A 25,806-nucleotide genomic window follows, 5' to 3' on the forward strand; every position below is an offset into this window, starting at 1 on the left:
ATATTTTCCACTCTGACTGGATGCTGTTAGGCCTACAAATTTTAACTTGAATGTTCATTGCATTTTTCATAGACGCCTGTGAAAATAATTTCTATTCACATGGCTTTTTTATTCTCTGGGAAATTATTTTTGATGATAAATACAGAAACAAGCATAAAAATCAAAACATCTACAATAGTGATAGTAATATTAATAATAAAATACTAGTCAGTGCAAAGTAGCCTACAAATTCTTTGGTGGGGGGCGGTGAGGGACCTGAATAAGGGCTGGGGGGCGCTGGCCCAAAAAAGGTTCAGAAACGCTGATCTATTACATAAGATCCCAGTAAAATACATTGAGGTTTATGTTTAAAATGTGACAGAATGTGGAGACGTTCAATGAATGTTAAAACTTTTACAAGATGTTCCATTTTATATTATTGTATATTACATATGTTAAGCTTTAGTGCCTTCATTTAATGATTTTCTGCTCTTTTTTCGTCCCCAATGCAACTCTCCACACTCTGTAAAATAAAGATCGAGACACTGCCAAATGAGCTGTTCCACTGCAAAAAGCTTCGCACCTTGAACTTGGGGAACAACTGCCTCCAGTCCCTCCCATCGCGCTTCGGAGAGCTGACCGCACTGACTCAGCTGGAGCTCAGAGGAAACCGTCTGGAGTGTTTGCCCGTGGAGCTGGGAGAGTGCAGACTGCTGAAGAGAAGCGGTCTTGTGGTCGAAGAGGACCTCTTCAACACGCTGCCCACCGAAGCCAAGGAGCAGTTGTGGAAAGCTGACAAAGAACAAGCATGAGCTCGTTGGTGAGGAAACCAAACGATGCTGCACGCTTTGGTCAGGATACAGAGTGGAAGCCCATGGTGTCCCTGAGGCACAAAGAAACAGGATGTGCTCCCGCTTCAGTGTTCTGCCAGTAAAGTTAGGTATTAAACCAGTGCCAGTTTAGCAGAGCAAATGCTGACTCTGGCATCTGCTGCTTGTTCTTTTTATTTCTCTTTTGTAAAACCGCCGAGGCCAGTGCCATTATGATCTCGATCTTTTGTTTACAGTATCATTTTGTGGTATTAATGGTTTAGAGGAAAAAACTGCAAAAAGAAAACTACTGGCCAACTGAATATATGTGGGCTGTTCTGAATTCCAAAATAGTTCCCTATTCATACTTTTTTTTTTTTTAAATATCATGTTTACTCTTGGGGGTTTATGTGAACAACCAAAGCTAAATTGCCAACCTTACAAGTAAACACTTTTCTACAAGGTGTAGCAGTGTTGTATCCCTTGTACAACACTAACGTTAACCTAATTACGACACGGATCAAAGTGTTTCTGCTCTGCATTGTGGGCCCTGGTTCTCGGATACCTTTGCTGACTTGGCTGGTAAAGTCTTGAAAATATGATATGAAACACATTAGAGGTAACTGAAAGTGCTGTAGTCAGAGATATAAAGTTGTTTTTAGGGACATTTTGGTGGCGTTACTGCAGCAAAATGGTCGGTCAGACTTGGATTGAGGTTTGAAGATAATTTGGATTTTTGACCTCATTCTGAAGCTATTTGTGTTCTTGTCCTCAAGTTTAAGGATAAATCTTTCCACAAAATGTTACTTAAAGAGGCATCATTAAGGAATGTTTTGTACAACTAAGACTCAGGGCCTGTTGGGTTTTTTTTAGGTGGAGTGGATCAAATTCTGTTTGGTGTGCTGTGTTTGTATTTAAAAAAAAAGAAAATTAAAATGTAAGTAGATGTCGAACAAAAGTTGTTTAAGAATTTGTGACTTTTGAAGTCGGATTTAGTGGAGAGAATGAGAACATTTAGTATCTTACTTGCTGTAGATGCTGATAACATTTTAGAGAAGAAGCTTGGATTATTTGATCGGGGTGATTTGTCCATTAGGAAGAGTAGTTGTCTTGTGATCTAAAAGTTGTGGGTTTGATTCCAGGATCTGCCACTTAAAAGGCACTTAACCACAAACACTTTGAGTCGTAGGTATAACTTGAAAAGCACTGCATAAATTCAATCCAATTATAGTTAAGCTAACATCCATCAGGGCTGAGCCAAGGAAACATTTTGGGAAGATAAATATTTTATAGCAGTGTATAATTTGCACATCGTCACTTTTGTGAAACACTTCCTTTACGTAAAAAGAAAAACATTGCTTCAAATTAATTAATAAAGAAATTGTAGGGTTAGCTGTCTTAACAGTTAGGGTTTGTCTTTGTTGTGTGGTTTGGAGTTGCGTAGGTATCTACAGCAGGTCTGACTCTTGAATCGTCAGCTCCTAGGACTGACTCTTAAAAGCTTTTCTGTACCTTGATACCGTCACACAGGCCCAGTCCTAATTCATACAGATAGAAATTTTGTTTTATGTCATCCTTGAGTCCAAATAATTATTTTGAGCCGTCAGCACTCCATTTCATTTCTTATAGAAGGGGGATACGCCTGCCCTTTTATGTTGCTCTTCTGTGTAACTCGTGTCATTTTTACTCATTCAGCTATTACTACATTTGGCACCAGTAGTTACTTTTGCAGCTAAGCTAGACATTTCATAATATTGCATTCTTGCTTTGTTACAATACCGGTCATAACTTTATTTTTCATATAAGCTAACAAGTAAAGGTTTGGAAATCTAACTTGAGTTTGTTGACATAAAATGTACAAAATTCATTTATTGTTCACTTTTTTTTCTGTCACATGGATCTCATGTTTATGTACCCAATTATGTTGTTTTAATTTAAGGTTGTTTTTTTTTCTCAACTGTTGTAAGTGTTCAAATTGAAGTAAAAATTGTTTTTTATGTTTGAAGGTCACTTTTCTAGGGTTTCTAATATTAAAACAAGAAAAAAAACTTTGTAGCGATTTGGTGTTTCATGAAGTGAAGCAGTCAGGGAAGACGGTGAAAAAACATTCAAATAGCAGTCTACAATATTTCAACTCTGCTGAGAAGTATGAAACATATTTTAAGCCATGTGCATCTAATTCAGTAGCATGTGTAGTTACGATAAATTGTGCAATATTGCCTTCATTTAAACTAAATGTGGGTTTTACAGGTTTGGGGGCATCGACATCCTTTTTGATGCACTTTTTTTGTTGTTTTTTACAGGGATTTAAAATATTGTAGGTGAAGTAGGTCATTTAAAATTCTGTTTTTCTGGAGAATGCTTTTGCACTCTAGCACCTTTTCCCACAATGTTACATTTTGCAAATGCAGTAATGGCACAAAACTAACATATACGAGATGCATTGTGTGCGTTTGTCTTGCTCTTGGGTGATTGCATACCAGGAAAACAAAGTGTGTAAATTAGGATTCATTACCTTTAAAACTTACAACATGTGTTGGACATAGTCCTCTTACTAAGACAATCAACATTTTTGACCAAGTGTAAAATATAAAGTGAAGTTGTGAGTAAACATTTCCCATAGTTTGCTTGGATAGTCATCTGTGTATAGACTCCGTTTGTCTCATTCTCTTTTTTTCTTTAAACTGTTTGTAACTTTTCTTGTATTATGTCAGGTATTATACTGAAATAGTTTCTCAGGAATCCAGGTAGAAATCTTCTTTTTCTATTGGTTGCCTATTTCTTTTTTTTTTTTCACTTTTTGTAATACACATGATTTTTGGTTTAGATCTAAACTGTTAGGAACTTTTTGTGTCTTGTTTCCATTATTTTTTAAAGATGTTTTGAAAAAACAAAACCCTTGGCTTAATAATTAACTACATTTTTACCATTGATCATGTATAAACTATCTACTTTTTAGATGTGTTGTATTACAAAGGACAAGTATGTGTGTTTGAATTATAGAGCTTTCTCCTGTTGTTCATGATAGTTTTTTTTTGTGGGTACAAAAATCATCATCAATGTTTCTCTTTTCCAATAAGATGTGCTCATTCAGTTTTATTGAGTAACTTTTTGTTGCCAAAACATGAAAAAAAAAAGAATCCTGAATATTTTTTTGCAACAGTATCATTATTCATGCTATAGTGTCTTGCTGTTTTATTTAAACTTGCTTCTCTTTTTCTTGTGTACCACCCAGAACAACAAAATAAACTAGGTTGAAAAAAAATTGTCTGATCTTTCATTTCTGGTACAAATTGTTCTTCATTATCATATCTTTCATTTCTGGTACAAATTGTTCTTCATTATCATAGATTATCCTGTTAAAGATGTATTAAAATAAACAAAAATAAATTATTTCTTTCTGAAAGTGAAAACCCAGGATTTGCACATAGTTACCCCAGAACTTCCTCAGGATTTTAATTTGTCCTGGTTTCTGAAACTGGACTGATTGATCTGAAAGGTTAAGAAAACAACAGTAGATATTTAATGTAATTGGTGGTAAACCATTCAGTAATTTAAAAACTAATACAAGTATTTTCCGAGCTAAAGGGATCTAGTTTAAGGACTTTAGAATTGGGGGTTTGTGCTCTACTTTCTTTACTTTAATAAAAAAGCGAGCAGCGGCATTCTGGACCAGCTGAAGGTGTCACATTTTTTAGACAGACCTGCGAGGATGAGTTGTTCCAGATCCTGTTGGGACATCTTAACAACACTAATTTTCACATGCATTGTGAACATTTGATTGATTTTATTTTTTGTTTTTTTATAAACCAACAAAATAACCCAACGCAAAAAAAATTTTGAGTTAGCTGTAAACGAATACATTTACACAGGACAATGGTCAGCTTGCCCTGACCATAGACATGAACAGTCCTGACAACCAACGCTCAGTAGTTCTTCGCGGAACCATTAACGGAGGTACTCTATTCCAGCCGGATGGGTTTGTTGTATGCACCACAGCATAGACGCAACATTTGAAATGGTAATATCTTTGTAACATTTTCTGAAAAGTTTGGGATGCTTTTCAAATAATTTAACATTCTACTAATCGATTAAGGGACGGCGTGTTTTACACATACTAATGACGTAATGACTATATTAACACCGCGGGTGTAACAGCGTTATTTGTCAATTTGACCTAAAATGCTCGGTGTGTCAAATAAGCCTCATTGATTCCGTTGTTAGTAATTTTTTTTTAAATTTTTATTTCATGTTCATGTTTTAGGCAGTTACCCTCCACACAGATCTGGGAGACATTAAGATTGAGCTGTTCTGTGAGCGCGCTCCTAAATCGTGTGAGGTGAGTTTTAAAGCTGATTTTAATCTGATAAAGACTCGTCAATATCTGTGGAATAGCTGTATTCACTTAGTACGTTTAGACTGAGCTCAGAAAATTGAAACGTGTTAGGACAATAAATGTTAGAATCTGAGAACATTGAGCTCTGAGATGATTTGTTTTGCCATTAGGTACAGACCCAGACAGCTTTATTACCGTCTCTAGTAAAGATTTGTATAGGAGTTTTGCTCTGTTGAGAATACAGAGTAGCCTTCTGTGTTCAAACTGAAGGATACTCTATTTCTATTTGCTTATTTGCCATGCAGTTGTTCATCATAAGCTCTTTCATATGTAGCCATATTGCTTTTAGATATAGTTATTTTTCAGTGTGAGACATGCTACAGTAAAGGAAGAATGTATTGTAAGTCGTCCGACATTCTGTACCAGGTGTGAGAACATCTTTGTTTGCAGCCTCTTACGACAAGGAAAGTTGTAAATGAAGATGCGGAGCAGCCAGTTTTGTGATTGCAAACCTAAAAAGTTAGAGTAGAAAAGGCAGTAGAAGACTCGATCTTGATTTCATGTGGAAATCACTGGGATTGTATTTACTTCACAGAACTTCCTGGCTTTGTGTGCAAGTGGGTTGTATAATGGTTGCTCCTTTCATCGAAACATAAAAGGCTTTATGGTTCAAACCGGAGACCCGACAGGTATGGAGTTTATTACACACAAACATGATCACAGCCCTTTTCCTGACATTCTCACTATCTCTGGATTTTTTTCTTGATTGATTATTTGATTTTTTTTTTTAATTCTTCAGGTACAGGCAAAGGAGGAACAAGTATATGGGGTCGTAAATTTGAAGATGAATTCAGTGAGCACTTAAAGGTGAGCAAAGTGTTGTTTGGGACCAGCTTAAACATAAAGAGTGCAGCAGGATTACTGAGTTTCTCTTACTTTGCAGCACAATGTCAGAGGAGTGGTGTCGATGGCAAATAATGGCCCCAACACCAATGGTTCCCAGTTTTTCTTCACGTATGCCAAACAACCTCATCTGGACATGAAGTACACCGTGTTTGGAAAGTATGAAATTTATGCAAAATACAGCTGTAATTATTCTGAGATTACCTATTGATTTATTCTAATTCAAACACAAAAGAGACACTTTTAATATATCTTCTGAAGTTAATTTCCTTTTTCCCTTTATTTCCTCTTGTAGGATTATTGATGGTCTGGAAGCGCTGGATGAGCTGGAGAAGCTGCCAGTGAATGAGAAGACATTCCGGCCGCTCACTGAGAGCCGGATAAAGGACGTGACCATTCATGCCAACCCATTTGCTGGATAGACGACTCTCTGCACAGATCTGAACAAGTTATTCAGATCTGTTCTTTGTTGCTTCTGTGAGGCAGAAGATACAGTGCCTTTCCAAGGTTAAAATTGATTATTGCTTGTCAAAGGGAGAAAAGTAATGGCAGGAAAAAAAAAACAGCTACACTGGGCAAGAACCTACTATGAAGCTCGAAAGTTCTTAGTAGTTGTTTTGATAAGGAAATACACAACTTGCTTGTGCTTTAGACACTTTTTTTTTAGCTCCATGTATGAAACTCAAGTTCTTTCATAAAAGGTGTTTCTTTTTTTATCTGTTCTAAAATTGTTCACAATCAAGCCTGACCTGGGTACGTAGTCAAACCCTGCTTCATTTTCTTTTTTTGGTCTTATTAATAAAAAAGATTAAAATATTTTTCAGTATACCTGTGTGTTATCTGATATTGCATTATGCTATTGAGAAAACTTGCTGAGAAGCTTAAGTTTGGGCAGAATTCCAGGTGCATCTCATTTTATTGGAATGTCATTAAAAAGTTGATCAATTTCTATAATTTAGCTCAACAAATCAAACTCCTATTGATTCATTGGATATATTTCATGCACCTTTTTCTGTTTGAAAATTAATATTCTATATTGCATAAAAAATGAAATATTTGAATTCATAAATGACGACTTAGTGAAAAATAAATGTGCTTTATGTTCCCAATACTCGATCAAGGCTCCTTTTTGCATTAACGCATAGGTGCAGCGTTGCATGGACACAAACTCCCTGACATTATATATGCGGTCAAGACTACTGCCGAAAAGTTACAAGCTTAAAAACAAACTGAATCCACTTTAAATAATCCACTGTTGGTTACTTAAAGGGGGGCTTTTATCTAAAATTAAAATTTTTTTTAGCTGTATCATGTCATAATGTAATTTTGACAAACCTGGAGTGCTCCTTTGACTGTTTCTAGCATGTTTGAAGAATTTATTATTGGGTTAAAATAGCCTCCAATAATTCCAGGAAGATATGTGATACCAAAACATTTTTTTTCTACCTTTTTCATGCCCTATTAACACATTTCCATGTCAAAATGAAAGCAAAAAACTAATACTTTACGTTGTACAAACATTTTCCATTTGTAGAAATACTGTAACAATTCAGTGAAATACCCTAATTTGGGGCAAATTTGCAACACTCTTGAATTGTAGTCGCAAATGACCTTGTGGTCAGTCTTATGACGCGATAGTTATTAAAATAAACAAAAATAAACTACCCAATTATATCTCTGCGTGTAATAACTCTAAATGACAATTACTTTTAGAATTGATTCTTGTTATTTTAGGAGGCACCTGTAGCATCAGTTCGCTTAATAAACTACAAATCTGGTGCTGGTTCGTCATATTACGTCATCAGTAGTGGACAGACCCTGCTGGTCCTGGATTAGAAGCCATAGACATTTTTGGCAAAGCGTCCAAAAATGGCTTCAGAGGACGCGTTTAAAGTGAGTCCATGTACTTTGGGATAGTTAATTCGCCTTTTTCGTTAAATGCAGTTGAAGAAAATCTTACTTCTGCATGTTTGTTTACCTTTGGGTACAGAGTCACCTGATAGTTTCAGTTTCTATGTTGGTGTTTTTTTTTTTTTTTGCAGGTGTCATCACTGAGGGGGAAGGTGGCCCTGATAACGGGGGCCAGCTCGGGGATCGGGGCTGGTACCAGCGTGCTGTTCGCTAAACTCGGAGCTCTGCTGGCTTTGAACGGCCGAGACGTTCAAAACCTGCAGAAAGTGGCCAAGCAGTGCGTCGAATGTGGCGCTGCTGAGGTACAACTCTTTTCCTTGGACCCGTGTATAAATTTGCATTGAGCCAAAAGTATGACCAGGTGCATTTAATTAATTTCCGTTTATAACCCCGAGAATTAGCCAATATCTAGTAAATATGAGCAGATTGGCTAGGTTGTCAGTATTTGTTAAACATATTTATTGCTTATCAAAATTTTGTATGAATGAAAACTCTTTGAATGATCTTCACCTAGTTCACCATAACTACATGTTACTGCTTCAGAATTGTATTGTAAAAAAAACAAACATTTTACTGCAAGTGTAAAATATAGATTTTTTTTTTTTTTTTAGGTTTTTATATCAAATGAATAATAATATATTATCAGTTTTCTTCTACAGCCTCTGCTTGTTCCTGGAGACCTGACTGATGAAGACACGGTGAGGAAGACTGTGGATCAAACCATTAGCCGCTTTGGCCGGCTGGACGTCCTGGTTAACAGCGCTGGCATCCTGGCTATGGGCAGCATTGAGACCTCGGACTTGGCTCAGTATGACAAGGTCATGAATGTTAATGTCAGGTAGGATTCACAGGAGACACTACTCAAATCCATGTAAATGTGGCCAGAATCCTGCTTTTTCAAGTATATTTTTTTCTAAGGTCCCCAGTTAACTCTGTGTTCAGTAACATACCATCAGTTCTCCCAAGTTATGTTTTTAATTCTTGTGTTATTTTTTTCTTTCTTCCAAAGGTTTAATATTGATGAAGGTGATAGAAAACTAAGTTCATAGATTTACAAAGATTGAACTGTGGAAACTAATCAGCACATAAATTCGACAATTTCTTTTTTCAAAAAGGTAGAGACTGACAAATCCCATTTTTATAATCGTATACTACACCTATTCCTTAAGGAAAGAATAAATATTAATGATTTACAATCTTTTTCAGACGGTACATTTAGAAAGTCAGCTAAACAAAATTTGGGATTTATATTTCTGAGTGCACAAAATACATAGAAATGCATTGTTATAATCTCTAATCAGTCTGTTTTTTTCAGTCACCAGACTGTTAGTAACTCAAACCCAGAAGATATTTGTGATACTCAGTTTCACACTGATTTAGATGTCACAAAAGGAACTTTTCTCATGAGATTAAAATCAATCTGATGTTGTTTTTTTTTTCTTTTTCTTTAAAAGGTAATTTTGTGTGGTAAAACCAAAAGATGCTTCAACACGTTAGCCCGTTTTATGTGACCTCAGGGTGCCTGCAAGGCAGCTGCATTTATTTATCTTGATCATTTATACGTTTTGTTTGTTTCAAGGTAGTTTAAACAGTGTTTTATGCCTTGCTGCACTTTCCTCTGTACTGCTATTTCTCTTTATTCCAGAGCTTTCTTAGGGGCTTCAAAGCCATTTAACATTTATTTTCAGCCTCGTCTGTTGTGTCGCATACCTAATGAGTTTGTCTGATTTTTATATTGATTGTTTCTAATAACACACTTCATATATTTCTCCCAGAGAAGGTTTCAGTGATGGCTGAAACTTTCAGCCAGCAGATTTCAGGTTTCAATGCATTTGGAATCATACAATTTAAAATTGAACAAGTTAATTTTGGACTATTTGTTGTTAGAGCCCATGTGGTTTTCTGTAAAATACAGATGGGTTTTGGTCAGTTTGGTCCGATCATCATAGAAAAGTTAATTTATTTCAGTAAATTAGCTGAAAAACTGAAACAGATCTGTTCCTGGGGTGCTAAGGAAGCGCCGGATGCTTTAATAGCATCCTTTAGCCTGCCTGCATTGTTGTGTTCAGCTTATCTCATCCTCTTATTGAAAAACATTCCATATAATCCCTATCGAGTTATGGTCACATGTGTTTCCTGGCAAGTCAAGCACAGATATTCCCTAGTCAACAATCAAGATGAAATCTGCATCTTCAGAAAGCTTTTCAGCAGAGGGAAGCACACATGTCTGCAACAATTACTGGAAGCAAAAAGTTTTTAATCATTTTTTAATTTACTTTCATGCACCTTGAAAGAATAATGGAAGTTTGCATCCTTATTGTATGAACTCCTAATGCTGTTTTTGATTATGTGCAGCCATTGAGTACAGTTTAAAAAAAATCCCATTAGGCGTTAATAGATTACATTCATTATAATATGAAAGTTTCACATCATTTGAAGAATTATGAATACAATTTAGGAGGGAAAAGAAGAGTTTTTTTAATCATAACCTTGTGTTTCTGTTTTCCATGTGATAGAAATTCATTAGTTTCTCCTTGAGCTGTTGTTGCTGCAGCTCCGGGCAAAAGACTTTTATTGCCTTCTCGATTATTAAAAGACAGACTCTCAGGAATAATCTCAGATTGGTAGCAGTTGTTTTTCTTTCTTGTGTTCTCCTTTATATGTCAGATGATGAGTCTAGGGGGAAATTTGTAGTTTAGCATTTGGTATTTTTGTATCACGTTTTACAGTTTTAAAACTACAAGGAAAAATCTTCTCACTCCTCTCAAAAAAATATCTGAGGGTTCTTTCATGTTGCTATTTACCTGATAGGTTTAGTCTCATTTTCCTCAGCATCTAAACTGTCATCACTTGATTCCTCTTGGATTAATTATACATATGTCTTATATTAAAGCACTCTGTATTAGAGGAGTGTGGGGAGGGCAAGTTTGTTTTTTCTGTTAGTGCCTTATACACTCCTGATCAAAATCTTAAGACCAGTTAAAAAACTGCAAGAATTTGCATTTTGCACTATTGGATCTTAAGGTTCTAAGTAGAGCTTCACAATGCTAAAAGAATAAATCAGCGTAAGAGACAAAAACTTTTGAGCAGGGAATTAATTGAAAACTGCATTTACACTCAAACATAATTTTTTCAGCTGATCAAAAGTTAAAGACGATAGCTCAAAAAACCCGAAAACCCCCGAAAACAGAAATCGAAAATGTCAAAAAAAAAAAGGACTCAGTAATGAGTAGCTCCACCATTCTTGTTGATGACTTCAAACAATCGTTTAGGCTTGATGCTAGTGTTTTCAGGAGGCTAGTGGGAACGTTGCTCCAAGTGTTGAAGATGGCTTCACCAAGGGCATCCACTGTCTGGAACTGATGTCCATTTTTGTAAACTTCCGTTGCCATCCATCCCCAAATGTTCTCAATTGGGCTTAGATCTGGGGAACATGCAGGATGATCAAAAAGAGTGATGTTATTCTCTTGGAAGAACTCCTTTGGCAGGCGGGCATTGTGAACTGCAGCATTGTCCTGTTGAAAAACCCAATCATTACCACACAGACGAGGGCCCTCAGTCATGAGGGATGCCCGCTGCAACATCTCCACATAGCCAGCTGCTGTTTGACGCCCCTGCACAATCTGAAGCTCCATTGTTCCATTGAAGGAAAACGCACCCCAAATCATGATGGCGCCCCCACCACTGTGCCGTGTAGAAAACATCTCAGGTGGGATCTCCTTGTCATGCCAGTAACGTTGGAAGCCATCAGGACCATCAAGGTTAAATTTTTTTCTCATCAGAGAAGACAACTTTCTTCCACCTTTCAATGTCCCATGTTTGGTGCAAACTTGCAAAGTCCAAACGGGCAATTTTGTGGCATTGAAGAAGACGTGGCCTTTGAAGACGTTTTTTTTTTTTTCTGAAGCCCTTCTCTCGCAGATGCCGTCTGACGGTTATTGGGCTGCAGTCAGCACCAATAATGGCCTTAATTTGGGTAGAGGATCATCCCGTGTCTTGACGGACAGCCAATCGGTTCCTGCGGCTCAGAGCTGGTGAAATTTTTTGGGTCTACCCACTTGACTTTTTTGTTCCATAACCCTCAGGATCATTAAAAAAATGCAAAATGACTGTCTTACTGCGTCTAACCTCAGCAGCGATGGCACRTTGTGAGAGGCCTTGCTTATGCAGCTCAACAATCCTACCACGTTCAAACTCGGGTGAGCTTTTTTGCTTTTGCCATCASGAGGTCTTGACAGTGTAAAGACTTGACAGAAAATGACATGGAATCCAGAGTTTGGCACATCTTTTGGCTTTTAAAGACTATGGTCTTAAACTTTTGATCAGCTGAAAAAAATCATGTTTGAGTGCAAATGCAGTTTTCAGAAAATTCCCCGCTCAAAAGTTCTTGTCTCTTGCACTGATTTTTTTCTTTTAACATTGTGAAGCTCTACTTAGAACCTTCTTAAGATCCAATAGTGCAAAATGCAAATTCTTGCAATTTTTTGACTGGTCTTAAGATTTTGATCAGGAGTGTATGTAGCTTTAGTTTGCACGACAGTAGGGTGATGATACTAAAGCTGTGCAAAAGGCACCACGTTTAGTGTAACTGAATCAGGTGAACTAACCTTTTAAATTGTATTTTGAAAAGGCATATAAGAAATACAATTTTCACTTCTTTAGATACTAGAACAAATTCTTAAATGTCTTCCAATTCCATTCAAAATTGTAAAAAATGAAATAAAATTATTACTGATAATTGAACCAATGAATTTACTTGTTTTACCATTTAATACCAGTAAAAGCAGTTTATTAATTTCTTAAGCCATATGCTCCATCTCTACCCTCTTCTTTTATCAGTACCCCTGAAAAAGAGGTTTAAAACGTCCAAAAATAAATTAATCTTTTATTGCAGAAGCATAATCTCTCACTGAGCAATACACTTCTTCATTTTGTTGTTTACAGCATTTTGTTGTTTACAGCATTTGCTAAAAACCTAGAAGTTTTTTGGCAAATTTCACATTTTTAAGTTTGTGGAAAGTTGGACTAAAAATGCTTATTCCTTCCATCACTCCTAAACAACTAGTTGGCATGAAGATGGGGTTTATTTTAAGTCTTTATGGCGATTTGATGACACCAATGCTGTTCTTTTCTGCAGTTCACCGTCAACATTAGAGATTTTTTTCAACCTCTCAGCATCTTCTGTGCTGAACATGGTGACAGGATAAACATGACGCTCATGTGGCCTGGTGGACAGAGAAATGAGGTCTAGTTTTATATTTACACCCCAGACAAAAGCTGTCTAGGATTACTAATTAAAATAATCTAATGAGCTGAAACGTTTAAAGTGTAGATGATAATAATGATTTAATTACATTTATTTTTAGAGGCTGTTTGAGGTAGTGATAATTGGGGCATCTGTGAATTTATAAAAAAGGAAAAAAAAATCCTGTTATGAATTTTTCTACCCGCCATGAAGCAGCTTTTTCAGTCTTACATGTGTTTATTTATTCAGAGGTGAAGAACTGCTATTATGCAAATGTATTGTGAACGTTGTCTTGAAAATGTTTGTGATGATGTACCCACTGTATTAAGCAAATCCATTTGTTATTGCATATTTATTTAAGAAGCTTAGTACATTTCAATTTAATCTATTGTTTTTCCAATCTTGCATGCCTGTTTTGCAATTATTGCAACTATTGGCTATGACTATTTGTAGTAGGACATTACATCTAAACACATATTACTACTTTCTCTAGATAAACAAACCTTTTTATAGATTTTTGCTTTTTAAAATAGATTACTTTGCTCCAGTAGAATAAAATTGGGTTTAGCCCCCCATTTTTTTATTTATTTTTTTGCCAGCAATAAGTTTGTTTCTGACCAGAAGTAACATAAGATTATTTTTGTCTTTAGGGGCTTTGGGCTACATTCCACATTTCTAATGTTTTACATAAAACTGAAAATAATGTGTCTAAAATTACTCATACCTTTCTCAATAATTACTGGAAATATAATCAGAAACATCTTCTTGGATGTTTCTAGTGACATTTTGACCTGTCACATTTGGCTATAAGTTATTCTGCAAACAGTCAGATTTAGGTCGGGACTCTGGTTGACCTACTCAAAAACATTAATATTAATTCCAGTCATTCCAGTATAAACATACATACATGTTTCTTCTCTACTACCTTTTCCTACTACTCTCCAATTACTCATTATTTGAGGTTATGGCTTCTGTTACTTTTCTGTTCTGTTTTCTCTCTGTGTAGCATGTTGCATCATCAACAGCATTTCTTTTTAGCTGTGACACCATTCGACAATAGGACCTGAGCTACTGCTGTCCGTGACTTAATCTGTTCACTTGAACTTGTTTTTCCTTTAACATAGAAAGTACTCCAGGGCCAGCTTGAGACTATTGTCGTTGTGACTGAATGCTATAAATATAAACCAAGTTGAACCGAAATGAAGGACAAAGAGACCTTTGGAGTAGCGTTTGATGTGTTTTCTCTGTCTTGTTTCATTTATCACACTTTCCAGAACATCAATTCAATTTGTGTGTTAAATGAAGGTGAACATTGAAAGAAAACAGCATGTCATAAAAAATAAAAATAAAAAAAAAACATTTCCTTTACCCACAGCTTCCCAAACAGTATGAATTCTACACAAACATCAGATCTCGGCAGCAGCAAAAAGCCGCCCGCCACAAATCGCGTGAATGTTTGTGGGCAGGTGTGATATTGCTGTTATCACACTACTGAATCCAGTCACAGATGTGGGATTATTTTCCCTTCAGCAATAATAATACCTTTCCTGCCAAGGAATCTGTCATTTTAGACCCACTTTTAGATGATAGTGACTTCATATTTGATTCTTAAGCTGATTTTTCCGGGACTGCATCTTTTCTGTTTCCCTGATCAGATCGGTCTACCACCTGACTCAGCTCTGTGTACCCCACCTGATCAAGACCAAAGGCTCCATCGTCAATGTTTCCAGTGTGAATGGACAGAGATCTGTGAGTATCCTTCTTAATCAACTTTTTTTTTTTTTGCATGGTGTATAGCTTTTAGTTATCTTACATTTTATATTGTTCTCTACTGAAATTGGATTTTTTTGTGATTTGGTTGCCATTGTGAGTTGTTAATTGCAGTTTAGTGTTTTGCTGCTGTGATACATACATTTTCCTATGGAGGGATTAATATAGTTCATCCACTGGGATGCAAACTGTTAATTTAAACACTGTAAAACATGTGCATCATATGTTTTGTTTTAAACGTTGTAAAAATTGAGATGTTTCTTCTTGTCAGTTCCCTGGTGTGTTGGCTTACTGCATGTCCAAGTCCGCCATTGACCAGTTTACACGTTGTATAGCTCTTGGTAAGATAAATATCATTTTTAATAGAAAGTATTGCACTGCATTTACATATACTGAGCATTATATAACTGCTTTATTTTACCTGTAGAGCTGGCATCGAAGCATGTCAGAGTAAACTCTGTCTGGTACGTAACTAGAAGCATTTGCTGTCTCTTTTTCTGAAATTATTACTTTCACAGAGCTAAATAGTGTGTTCTGTTATAAGACGTTTATTCTGTATTTGTGTTTTTAATCTATTTAGTCCTGGAGTGATTATCACAGATGTCCACAGAAGAGCTGGGCTGGATGAGGACCAGTATGCCCAGGTAATAAAACAACAAATGCTGGTCGAACCGAGTCCATTTTGTATGAGGGACTTTTAAACAGACAGCCTTTTATGTCCTTGGTGTCTGTTTTACCTGATGTAGGCTTTTTTGAAACACATTTCAAATTGCAATCTGTGTAAATTGGACTGCAAGCACACCACGGTTAAAACAGATTTATTATACTGTGTTGGAAAAAAAGGATAACTGTAAAACAGTCAGTAATTGCAACACTTCTTTTCCTGACCGGTTTAAGTCACAAGATCATAAAAAAATAATGACTGGAATTGGTCTGTTGTTTGATTAAAGATTAGGGCTCGTAACAGTCCATTTATCGGTACCAATCGCAGTTTATTTGTGTGTCATTTATTATACGTCCTAACAAATACTCGATTATTAAAAATATTAGCTGTTACAGTCTGAATTGGATTTCATTGTTACATGAATTTGCCCAACACTCTTCACACATCTAAACATTTTTGATATTTTGTCGACTTTCCATCCGCAGTTTCTTGAAAAGTGCAAACAGACGCACGCCCTGGGCCGGCCGGGTGAGGTGGACGAGGTGGCGCACGGCATCGCCTTCCTGGCGTCCGACGCTGCCAGCTTCATCACTGGGGTGAACCTACCGATTGATGGGGGTCGCCATGCCATGTGCCCAAGATGAGGGACGTTAACATGCAAAAGCCTGAGAATAAAGGCATCGGAATAAAGTGTCTCAGTGTTGGTTTCTTTGTTTTATCACAGAAGCTAGGAAGGAAAAGTAGACGTATTATAGTAACTTATAGTAATTTAATGTCTACAAATAATGTAACAATTTTGGCCATCCAAAATGCAATAAAGTTCAAATGTAATATTGTTGGATGTAATAACATTTTGTCGGTTAATATGTTAAAGGTATAACATAAAAAAAATGTATTGTAAATCCAACACACGCAGCTGAAAATATATCAATAGGGCTTTGTGACTTATTGTTTTTCATACAGATGGCTCATTAAAAATAGGAAAATGAGTGCTATGCAGCATACTCATTGTATTCTTTTAAATATTTACTATCAAATGTTTTTACTATGCAAGTTTACTTCATGTAAACTTGGATATTTAACAGTATGATGATCATTGAGTCGTGTTTTTCATATTCTTTGAAAAATTGTATTTAAATTTTATCTTGTCAAAACACGTATATAAAAGCTGTTTCTAAAGAGTTTCACACTTTATCTCAATTACCTGTGGAGTCATTAAAACTTTATTCAGCATTAAAAAAAGATTGTTCACACAACAAACACTGAGATTTACATTGTATTCTGTCATGTTAGAAGTCCTCTGAGATCACAGACTGGCGAGACCAATCATATTGCATTTTAAATAACCTTTAAAGCGCTGGTGCCTGCTTCTGAGGTGGAGAGCTAATGAATACTTAAATAAGTTTTAAATAGAAATTATTGATACTAAATGGTTGCAGATAATAAACTTACATTTTGACAAGAAAAACTTAACTTATAGTGTTGAAAATTATACAAATAAACGTTAAACTGTGAAGATGATACTTCAAAAAATTATGCATGTTTGTGTGTGTGTGTGTTTGTGTGTGTGTATACTTTACATTCTTCCCTTTTAAAGCACAGAGATAGCTTGGATGAGCGCTGACAAGAGTTTATCCCCAGAGTGTCAACAGCTTCAGCACCAGGTGTCACCTCTATGTCGTCCCAGATTAGATCAGGTCGTGGCTTCAGTTTGCGTCTAGTCGAGCGGTGCAGAGCGAGGTAGCATTTTTTTGACATCTTTGCTCCACGTTCGCACTGAAAGTGCCACGCAACACTGTGAACATACCTGCACAAACACTCATCACCGAGCCGCTAATTGAGGCTCACGCAGAAACACCTGGAGGAACGCTGCATACCTGAATGGGTGATATGACTGTATATCCCTACACGTTGCAAACTATTGCAATTGCACTTCAACGCACAGTACAAAGTACATTTACATCTATAAATAGTACTTCATCACAAGATGTATAATTTCCATATTTCTGTACAGTTTTTTGCAGAACGGTTCATCAGACCATGAATAAAAATGTACAAGGTTTCAGAGATGACAAGATTAATATGATCGTCTAATTTTTCCAAAGGAGGCAGCCAGCTCTTGTGTCACACAAACCAAGTCTCTGCTTTCAGTTGGGCCAGAAGTTTTATCTCTGCAATTTCAATGAGCTGTCTTTTTATAGTGCCCCTGCTGTTGTTTTTGTCTTTTTATTTTTGCAGTCCAAGCATTTTTCATAGAGAGCGTGGAGGGTTTTGTTGTTTTGGAAAGTACAAAATCATTGATGTTCTTCCTCCGTTTCAAAGCTTTAATGCAGTCACTCCTTTGTGAAGTGTTCAGAGTCGGCGCTACAGGAAGCAAACAGGTCCGACCTCGAGGTGAAACCGCGCGCCGGGCTCTGTGGTTGGCAAATTGTGCACATCTATGATGGGAAGCAAAGTTGGGTCTTGGCTCTGGAAGATGAAGTGGGTCTGATGCCAGCGTCCATCTCTGATCTGAAAGACACAATTATAAAACAACACATGAGGCAGAAGACAAAATGATGGCAAAAATCCACTTCTACCTTTTCTACAGGAATATCAAAAGTGGAGGCAAATTTCTGATTTCTATTCCAGAGATCTAAATTTGATCAGCTTTGTTGTTTTAGATATATAGCCTGCCTTTCTATTAAAAGATCACGAGTCACTTTGAATAATGAACAGAGAGCTACCAAGTAACAGTTTCCAGTGGAAATGATGTCTTTGTTTTTTGTACTGTGCATCCAGAAAGTATTCAAAGCGGAGATATCCTGGATGAAAACCTGCTCCAGAGTGCACAAGGCACATGGTGAAGATCTCATGGTTTAATGGAACTTGAGAAGTTCTTCAAAGAAGAATGGGCCCAACTGCCTAAAGATTAGCTGTCATATTCAAAAAGACTTGAGGTTGTAATTGCTGCCTAAAGTGGATCAAGAAAGTGTAGGTAAAGGCTGTGAATATGTTTATAAATCTGATTTCTTGGTTTTCAATTTCATAAAACATTCAAAAGATGGAAGGGATACATTTGAAACAATTTGCAATAAAGCTGTAGCATAAAATGTGTAAAAACTGAAAACTTTCTAGATGAACAGAGAAGTTCAAATGAGCATATGATTTCTAGAGAACTCAAAGTGAGCACAACGTCTCCTTGCTTCAAAAAAAAAAAGTATTTGGGAGTGATGTTCTATAGACTGAGACATTTTGAGGACAAACTGTTGCTTCTTCATGTACAGAAGAGTTATGAATTTACTCTCTGTGCATCTGGAAAGTCTGTTGTGTTCAGTTTTTCTAAACATACACACCAAATGTGGTTTTGGCCATTGTACACAAACACTCATGGATCATGTAATTAGATACCTGTTTAATTACCCTACAAAAATATTGACTCAACCAATCACAGGATAGTAATTGAACTCCTGTAAACATTAAGACATGGTAAAAGCCACTTGTTTGAGGTCAAGCCAGGCTTCAGAATGGGGACCAGGAGATTTCAGCGACTTGCATCGTTGCCATGTTCAAACATTGTCTGAGTATTCCAGAAACTGCTAATCTACCGGCCTTAAAAATAGAGCATAAATCTCCACAGTGACCAGACCTCAATCCAACGTAACTCTGGGATGTGGTGGATCAGCTTATCAAGCTGCAGGAACTGCATGATGCCATCATCAATATGCACCTAAATCTCTGGAGAATGTTTTTAACACTTCAGAATCTATGCAAATGAAGAATTAAGAATGAAAATGGGGATCTGATCTAGTACTAGCAAGGTGGCCAATACAGTGAAGAGTGGCTGCATTTCTTTCTTAGTGGAGACCTGTTATTTATTAGTTATGTCTCTCCCCTGGCTCTGACTTTAGTAAAATAAACAAAAATAAGACAAAAAATCGAGACCCAACTATCAAAAAATTAAAGTAATGCTAATTGCCTCTGTGCCTGAGTCTCTGTTATTGTGCAGGAGGCTGCTGCAGGCAAACCAGCATTGTGTTTGCTGCTACAGCAGAGACAAACATTAGATTAAAGCTGCAGCTTAATGCATTCTGCCATTTATAATTGAAGTGTATAAGGAGATCTTTTTTTTTTTCCATTTTTTATTGATTTCCAAACTAGTATCTCTATCAAATAAAACACAATGTTACTTGATATCAATATAATTTGTGCATTTCTAATGAAAGGCTAGAGTTGTGGTTCAGCTTAACTATCTTAAATTGTCTAGCAGAATCACTTTAAAAGCTGCATTATGTTTCATTCATGCACAAGCTGGTAAAAATGTCTAACATTTTATGTATTTATGTATCCAATTAAAAAGCTATTGTTTACTGTTTAGTGATAAAATGGATGGGAAATTGCTTAGTTTATGACTTTTAGTTGAGCCAGTTCTACAGAAGGTATTTTTTAAAACAACCTTTCCCTTTCCTTCTTAAATACATCTCCCTTATAGAGGATTGTTTCTCATAAAATCTGTCCACGTAAAAATGCAAAAACACAATAAAAAACTAAACTGAAACGCTGACAGCGGCTGCCAAGCTAACAGACCCTTTCCATCTTTTACTTCTTTGTGTTTTATGGTTGATTGCAAAAAACAATTATACTGCCAGCTTCTGCACCAGAGGAATCACCTCCTGTAAACAAAGGCGATTGCACTGCAAACTTGCCAAAAGTCTCTTGTTTTCCTGTCTAGACATCAATACTGCAAACAAGAATTAATGAAAATCTTAACCCTGAAGGGAGCGTTCCAAAACGTTTGTTTTCTGTGAAGATGAAAGGCAAAAGCAGAAACAAAATTAGCTTCAACTGTGTGCAGGAAAAGCTTTGGAAAATGCTTCATATGTAAGGTTTGCTGCTGTATAAATTTGTCAAAGTTAAATCCTTGACCTTAATCAGCCATACTATGCTGAGTGTGAACTCAAATCAGTTAATTTGAGAGTCATGCATCTCATCACACAGTTTAGGCAGCAATTTAACTTTTAGTAATTAAAACTGATTACTAAAGGTTTAATTATTGTGGTTATTTGAACCCTATAATGTGCAAAACGACAGATCAGAGGAACTTTGTTAGAAGTCTAAACATCTCCACTACTGTAGTTATTAAGACAACAAACTTATTTATATGGATAAACATCAACATTATTGCAAATTAGTTATGGTTGTTGTCACAGCACAGCATCAGAACAAAAAGTTCATCAGTTTGGTCTGCAGTAGACTGTGCAGCCAGTGATCTGCTAAATGAACCATCAATGCATCCCAATGTACAGCTTTAGAAACATTCATTAATGTTAGAAAGGTCATCATATTGTTACTGTCAATCTATGTACAGTGTGCTAATAAAAAGAGCCATACGCAGCAGTCGTCCCTGGGTATCTGAGGCTCCAGAAGGTCCCCCGCCTGGATATCCTCCCCGGTCCAGGCCTTGAAGCTTACAGACCTGGGTGAAGGCTGCTGGGTGGGACCTTCGGCCCACACAGAGGCGTTGAGGCAGTGAATTATGATGTGCTGCACAGCCTCGGTGCTCAGCAGGTGGATAAAATTCATCTGGATTCGACCCACTCCGATTTCCAACTACAGAGAAAACAAATGACCAGGCACTGCTGTAAAGTACTGAAAAACTGGAAGACAATGAAAACAATCTGGAACACTTTGTACTGATTAATGTGGTTTAGTGTATCAAGAAAGGATATTTCTGTACTAAAGTATGGACACGTCTTGAAATGAGCTCTAACGTGTGAGGGAAAAAAACACATTTTGTGGTTATCACATCCCATTAAGTTTTTTCTCGTCATTTGCCTGGAAAAAGCTAAGGCGACTTACAGAAAACAAATCAGAGCTCTCTAAAACTTCTCAATGCCTTTCAAAACTTTTCATACACTGAGAGTGGCAGCATTCATTGGTTGTTAAACCTCTTCACTCTGATGCCTCCAAGTCAAAACCAGAGCAACCAATTCCCTTCATACATTACCTACTTATTAACAATGTCTGCATTTGTGTAAGTAAACACAACTGAAGGCCTGAAAGGTTTCTTAAGACCATTAGAGAACAAATAGCATCATGAAGACCAAAGAATACAGCAGACACATCAGGGACAAGGTTTAGTTATTAATGTGTCAAACTTCATATCTGCAAGCCAAAGTTTGGCACAACTGCAGACCTACCAAGACATGGCCACCTACCTAGATTGAATGCATACCAAGAAGAGCTGTAAAACATACAGCTGGACATGTAATCGGGTGGTTAGATCAAAGCAGTTGTATTAAAAATGGGCCAGTTAAGATCTTTTATCAAAGTCCAACTGAGATTCGGTGGCATGACTTGAGAATTCATGCTTACAGATACTTTTAATATGTTCTGACTGAGCTTGAACTATTTTACAAAGAATGGGCTCAAATTTTGGTCTTTCGTTATGCAAAGATGGCAGATGCATACCTCAAAAAGATCTGCAGTTATACCTCAAAAAGATCTGCAGTTAAACGCGGTTCTATAAACTACTGCCTCACTGGTTCTGGTCTCCACACTTTATACCAGATTGTGAATCGCAATCTGGTTTCTTGCACTTAAACATTGTCCAACATTTCTTTCTGTTAGTCTATCACATAAATTCTCAAAGAAACACCTTGAAATATTTAGTTGTAATGTGACAAAATGTGAAAAATGTCAAAGAATATGCTCTATAGATACCGTCTCACGTTATTCCTTTTTTAAGGTCACAGTCTATAAGAAAAAACCTAACATATATTTGCATGCTCAACACAGCCACTGACGATGACTCTATTTGTAGCAGTCATTGCTCTTCACCATCAGATGAATAATTTATATGTAAATAAATTCTGACACATAAAGCAACACTTGGCTTTTATCCTTGAAATATAGAACTGATCAAAGTGCTTAATGTAAAATATTCTATCGTCTATGAGCTTCATTTTAGCTTTTTTTTTTTACCAGGCCTTCATTTTCGTGTTCATGAGAGATTTAGTAATTGTTGATTGTTGTCTGGATTCAGGGTGTGCCCGCAGTTGGTTGCACTGTTGCTGTGCAGCTGCAACATTCTGGGTTTGGATTCCTGAGGTGTTTCTGCAAACAGTTTGCATTTTCTCCCCATAATCATCAGCTTATGGAGCTTTGGCCTCCTCCAACAGTCCAAACAATGACTCTTAAGTCAAATGGTCTCTGAATTTGTGAGTGTGTGTGCATGTTTGTTTGTCCTGTGTGTATTTGTGTCTCTGTTCAGCTCTGTTTAGGGTTTACCCGAGCCACCAAACCTCACCGTAACCCGACACAGACGAGCAGTTACAGGTAACGGATGGATAAATGAATAGATGTTTGGATTTATTAAGCCACATTAATCTTTTTAGAATGTCCCCTAAATAACAGCACAACTTTTCCAACGGAGTCCACCACATTCAAATAAACTGCAGATGTTGGTGGTCTAGTTTGATCGAATGTGTGTGCTTTCTTTGGAACAGAACTTACATTGACGTAAGTAACTTAAAAATCTGATCAACTACTGCTTTTTTAAAGTTTAAAGTTATTCTTGCTGGTCTAAGCATAAAAATAAACTGGTTGTTCTATGAATCACATCTGTATGACAGATTCTGAATTAAGAATTTTTTTTTTGCTCTTTCTGCTGGAAATATTCCATTTACTCTGTATGTTAAAGATAAAATAGCGCCAACAGATGAAGGTTAGATAGAGATTTACTTTCCAGATGAGAGTGCTTTTGATTGCATCCAACTCTGGAGACTTAATGCAATACATTTAGATTTACTGTTCTAACAGGCCATCCAAATTGTTCCAAAAACATGCTTAAAAGCAAAAACCTGGACGGCTACGCACATGTTTGTCACAAATGATATTTACAGTCTTTGCTTCTTCAGCTTTTTTGTTGGATATCCCTTTTTGAGATTTATTTGGAACATTTCTATTTCAGTTATGTGTTAATTCCCCTACTTGTGCCCTCTGTAGAATCTGAGTGGTAAATGTTCATTACAGTTTCATCTACAGAGCTTTGTGAAAGTATTCATACCTCTAGGAACATTTTTTTTTCATATTTTGTCACTTGACAATCTGCAGGGTACTTGAATTGGATTTTGTGTGACAGACCAATCCAGACAGTTCATACATTGAGAATTTTATGCAAATAAAAATTGTAAACATGTGTCATGGATTTGTATTAAGCTTGAACCAATTTTTTTGTTATAACTACAGTAGAATGTTTTTTGGTGCATGTATCATAAAGCTTTGCAAATCTGTTGAAATTATGGCTCAAAATAGCTCAAGCTCAGTCAAATGGGATGAAATGCATTATTGAATATCGATTTTCAAGACATATCATAGATTCTAAATTAGATTACTTTGATCTAAGATGCTGTGTTGTAACTCTAGTTGAATGTTTATTTTTGTCCTAATGGAAAGTGACCCTACAAAGCAGTTTGTTCCATGAACGACCAGCATTTACCATCCTCCATCTATCCATAATCACTTATGTCCTTGTCTCTCCTGAAGGAAAGCATCACCACACCCAGATCATCCCACCATTGTTTTACCATCTGAATAGTAATGTGGAATGTCAGTTTTTTCACAATATGCAGAGTTGTTCTAATGGCCGAATAGTTGAATTCCAACAATAACTTTCTTCTTGCACTTGCACCATAAGTCAAATTTGTAGATTTAATTTAGGGATAACATACTAAAGGGGGCTGGAAACAAATGCATGCCTCACTTTTTAGATGTTCATTTGCCATAAAAGGTTCAACCATTCTCTTTACGTTTCATATAAACATTGATGTTTGTCATTACATTGTGGAAGGCCTCGTAGATTTGGTTAAGAGGGAATGCAAAGAAGTTCAGACCTTTGAAACTGTAATAGGTTTCAGACAAGTTTGTCCTCCACCAGTGAAGTTACACATCACTTCAATGCTGTCTGCACTGCATCCAAGGTTTGGATCGATCCAGTAAGCTCCTGCAAAAAAGAAATCAGAACAAAATCTGACTAACTGACACAGAACAAGTGCATAAGACCCAGCATCCAGTTAAACGACTCCTCACCGTCGTACATCCGCTGCTCACAGTTGTAAAGGTCCAGGCAGGTTCGAGCCGGGTTGCGTCTGGTTCCCAGCGGGTTCTTCAGGCTGTGGACCAACGTGCTGAGGTGGTGAAGCGTCTTCAAGATCTCCGTGCCTTGGTCTAACATGGGCAAGTCCATGCTTTGATAATTCTAGTGTTAATGTGAGTTTTTACACAGTTTAGGGTCAAAATGTTCTGCAGTTTATAATAGAAGAAAATCATATCATGGCTTACAGTTCCATTAAAAACTGACCTCTTGCTGCAGAACAGCAGGAGGCTCCATGATGATTTCCAAAGCAGGACTGAGAGCCTCATTTCTCTGCACCCAGAAGACACATTTAGTTTGTATTTTGTCAGCATTGAACCCCAAATTATGATGTGAGAAGAAACAAACTTACTAGTAAATGCTCAGAACTTGGAAGGCCCTTCAAACCAGCAAAAGAAAAGAGGCATTAATAGAGCAATCCCAGCCCTATCTGCTCTTCTTGTTACCCTTCTCCTACTGTGTGTGTCAAGCGTCTTTATAAAATCTATAATCTAGTAGTTATGGTGTTCTATTCTCACTAAACATGCAGATAAGCAAAGACAAATTAATGATGCACAGGGAATGATGCATGAATAGAAAATAAATTATCCATAACTGCAGAGGAGACGAGCGGCCGGCTATAACACAGCTGATCACAAAGGAACAAAAGCAGGCCTGAAAAGAAAGATTATCTGCTCCAAATAACACAGTCACAGCTCACGTCCTGCATTTTTATTCTTCTAATTGTTTTCCACCAAAAAATGTGTCTAAAATGTACCATTTTCCACATATGGAAAATCTGAATTTTAGACATTTTAGTGTGTGGTCACCTCATGTCGACCAAGAAACCAGCAGCTGGGACTAGAGATGGAAATTAGCTACTTGGCTATAACCTCGTGTCATTGTTCATTAATATGCATTATCCCAGTTTTAAAAATGAACTAATCAAGATTTTGACAACTTTTGCAAACTGTTTTGACAAACATCAAATTTATCTAGAAAAAGCACAGGCATTTTTCACAGCTATGTACTGCAGCATTTAATTGTTTTTTTCTGTCAGTCCTAAAACTTAATGTC

General features: G+C 36.7%; 4 protein-coding genes across 6 annotated transcripts in view; 3 read left to right on the plus strand and 1 right to left on the minus strand.

The window, feature by feature from the left end:
• lrrc8ab (leucine rich repeat containing 8 VRAC subunit Ab) overlaps nt 1–4,050 on the plus strand; it is a 14,337-nt gene extending 10,287 nt beyond the window's left edge. For both annotated transcript variants that reach the window (XM_008417905.2, XM_008417906.2), the window contains one exon: nt 516–4,050. In XM_008417905.2, coding sequence (XP_008416127.1) covers nt 516–791 — 276 coding nt within the window. In that variant the 3' untranslated portion in view covers nt 792–4,050. The remainder of the gene's footprint in view (nt 1–515) is intronic.
• A 656-nt stretch (nt 4,051–4,706) lies between these two features.
• Nucleotides 4,707–6,845, plus strand: ppil3 (peptidylprolyl isomerase (cyclophilin)-like 3). Its single transcript, XM_008417907.2, has 6 exons — nt 4,707–4,809; nt 5,053–5,127; nt 5,720–5,813; nt 5,924–5,991; nt 6,068–6,186; nt 6,323–6,845. Exons 1-6 carry the CDS (start codon nt 4,777–4,779, stop codon nt 6,447–6,449), a joined length of 516 nt encoding a protein of 171 aa, XP_008416129.1. The 5' UTR covers nt 4,707–4,776; the 3' UTR covers nt 6,450–6,845.
• A 984-nt stretch (nt 6,846–7,829) lies between these two features.
• LOC103469892 (3-oxoacyl-[acyl-carrier-protein] reductase FabG) lies at nt 7,830–16,310 on the plus strand. Its single transcript, XM_008417910.1, has 8 exons — nt 7,830–7,920; nt 8,070–8,240; nt 8,598–8,776; nt 14,839–14,932; nt 15,225–15,294; nt 15,381–15,417; nt 15,534–15,597; nt 16,103–16,310. Exons 1-8 carry the CDS (start codon nt 7,897–7,899, stop codon nt 16,259–16,261), a joined length of 798 nt encoding a protein of 265 aa, XP_008416132.1. The 5' UTR covers nt 7,830–7,896; the 3' UTR covers nt 16,262–16,310.
• Nucleotides 16,311–16,366: 56 nt separating this feature from the next.
• The window catches only part of col27a1b (collagen, type XXVII, alpha 1b), an 82,626-nt gene continuing 73,186 nt past the window's right edge, over nt 16,367–25,806 (minus strand). For both annotated transcript variants that reach the window (XM_008417909.2, XM_008417908.2), the window contains 6 exons: nt 25,103–25,129; nt 24,958–25,023; nt 24,687–24,855; nt 24,491–24,600; nt 20,988–21,206; nt 16,367–18,128 (listed from right to left, as the gene is read on the minus strand). In XM_008417909.2, coding sequence (XP_008416131.1) covers nt 17,982–18,128; nt 20,988–21,206; nt 24,491–24,600; nt 24,687–24,855; nt 24,958–25,023; nt 25,103–25,129 — 738 coding nt within the window. In that variant the 3' untranslated portion in view covers nt 16,367–17,981. The remainder of the gene's footprint in view (nt 18,129–20,987; nt 21,207–24,490; nt 24,601–24,686; nt 24,856–24,957; nt 25,024–25,102; nt 25,130–25,806) is intronic.

This window comes from Poecilia reticulata, linkage group LG9, assembly GCF_000633615.1.
Source record: "Poecilia reticulata strain Guanapo linkage group LG9, Guppy_female_1.0+MT, whole genome shotgun sequence".
In the NCBI taxonomy this organism is placed as follows: domain Eukaryota; kingdom Metazoa; phylum Chordata; class Actinopteri; order Cyprinodontiformes; family Poeciliidae; genus Poecilia; species Poecilia reticulata.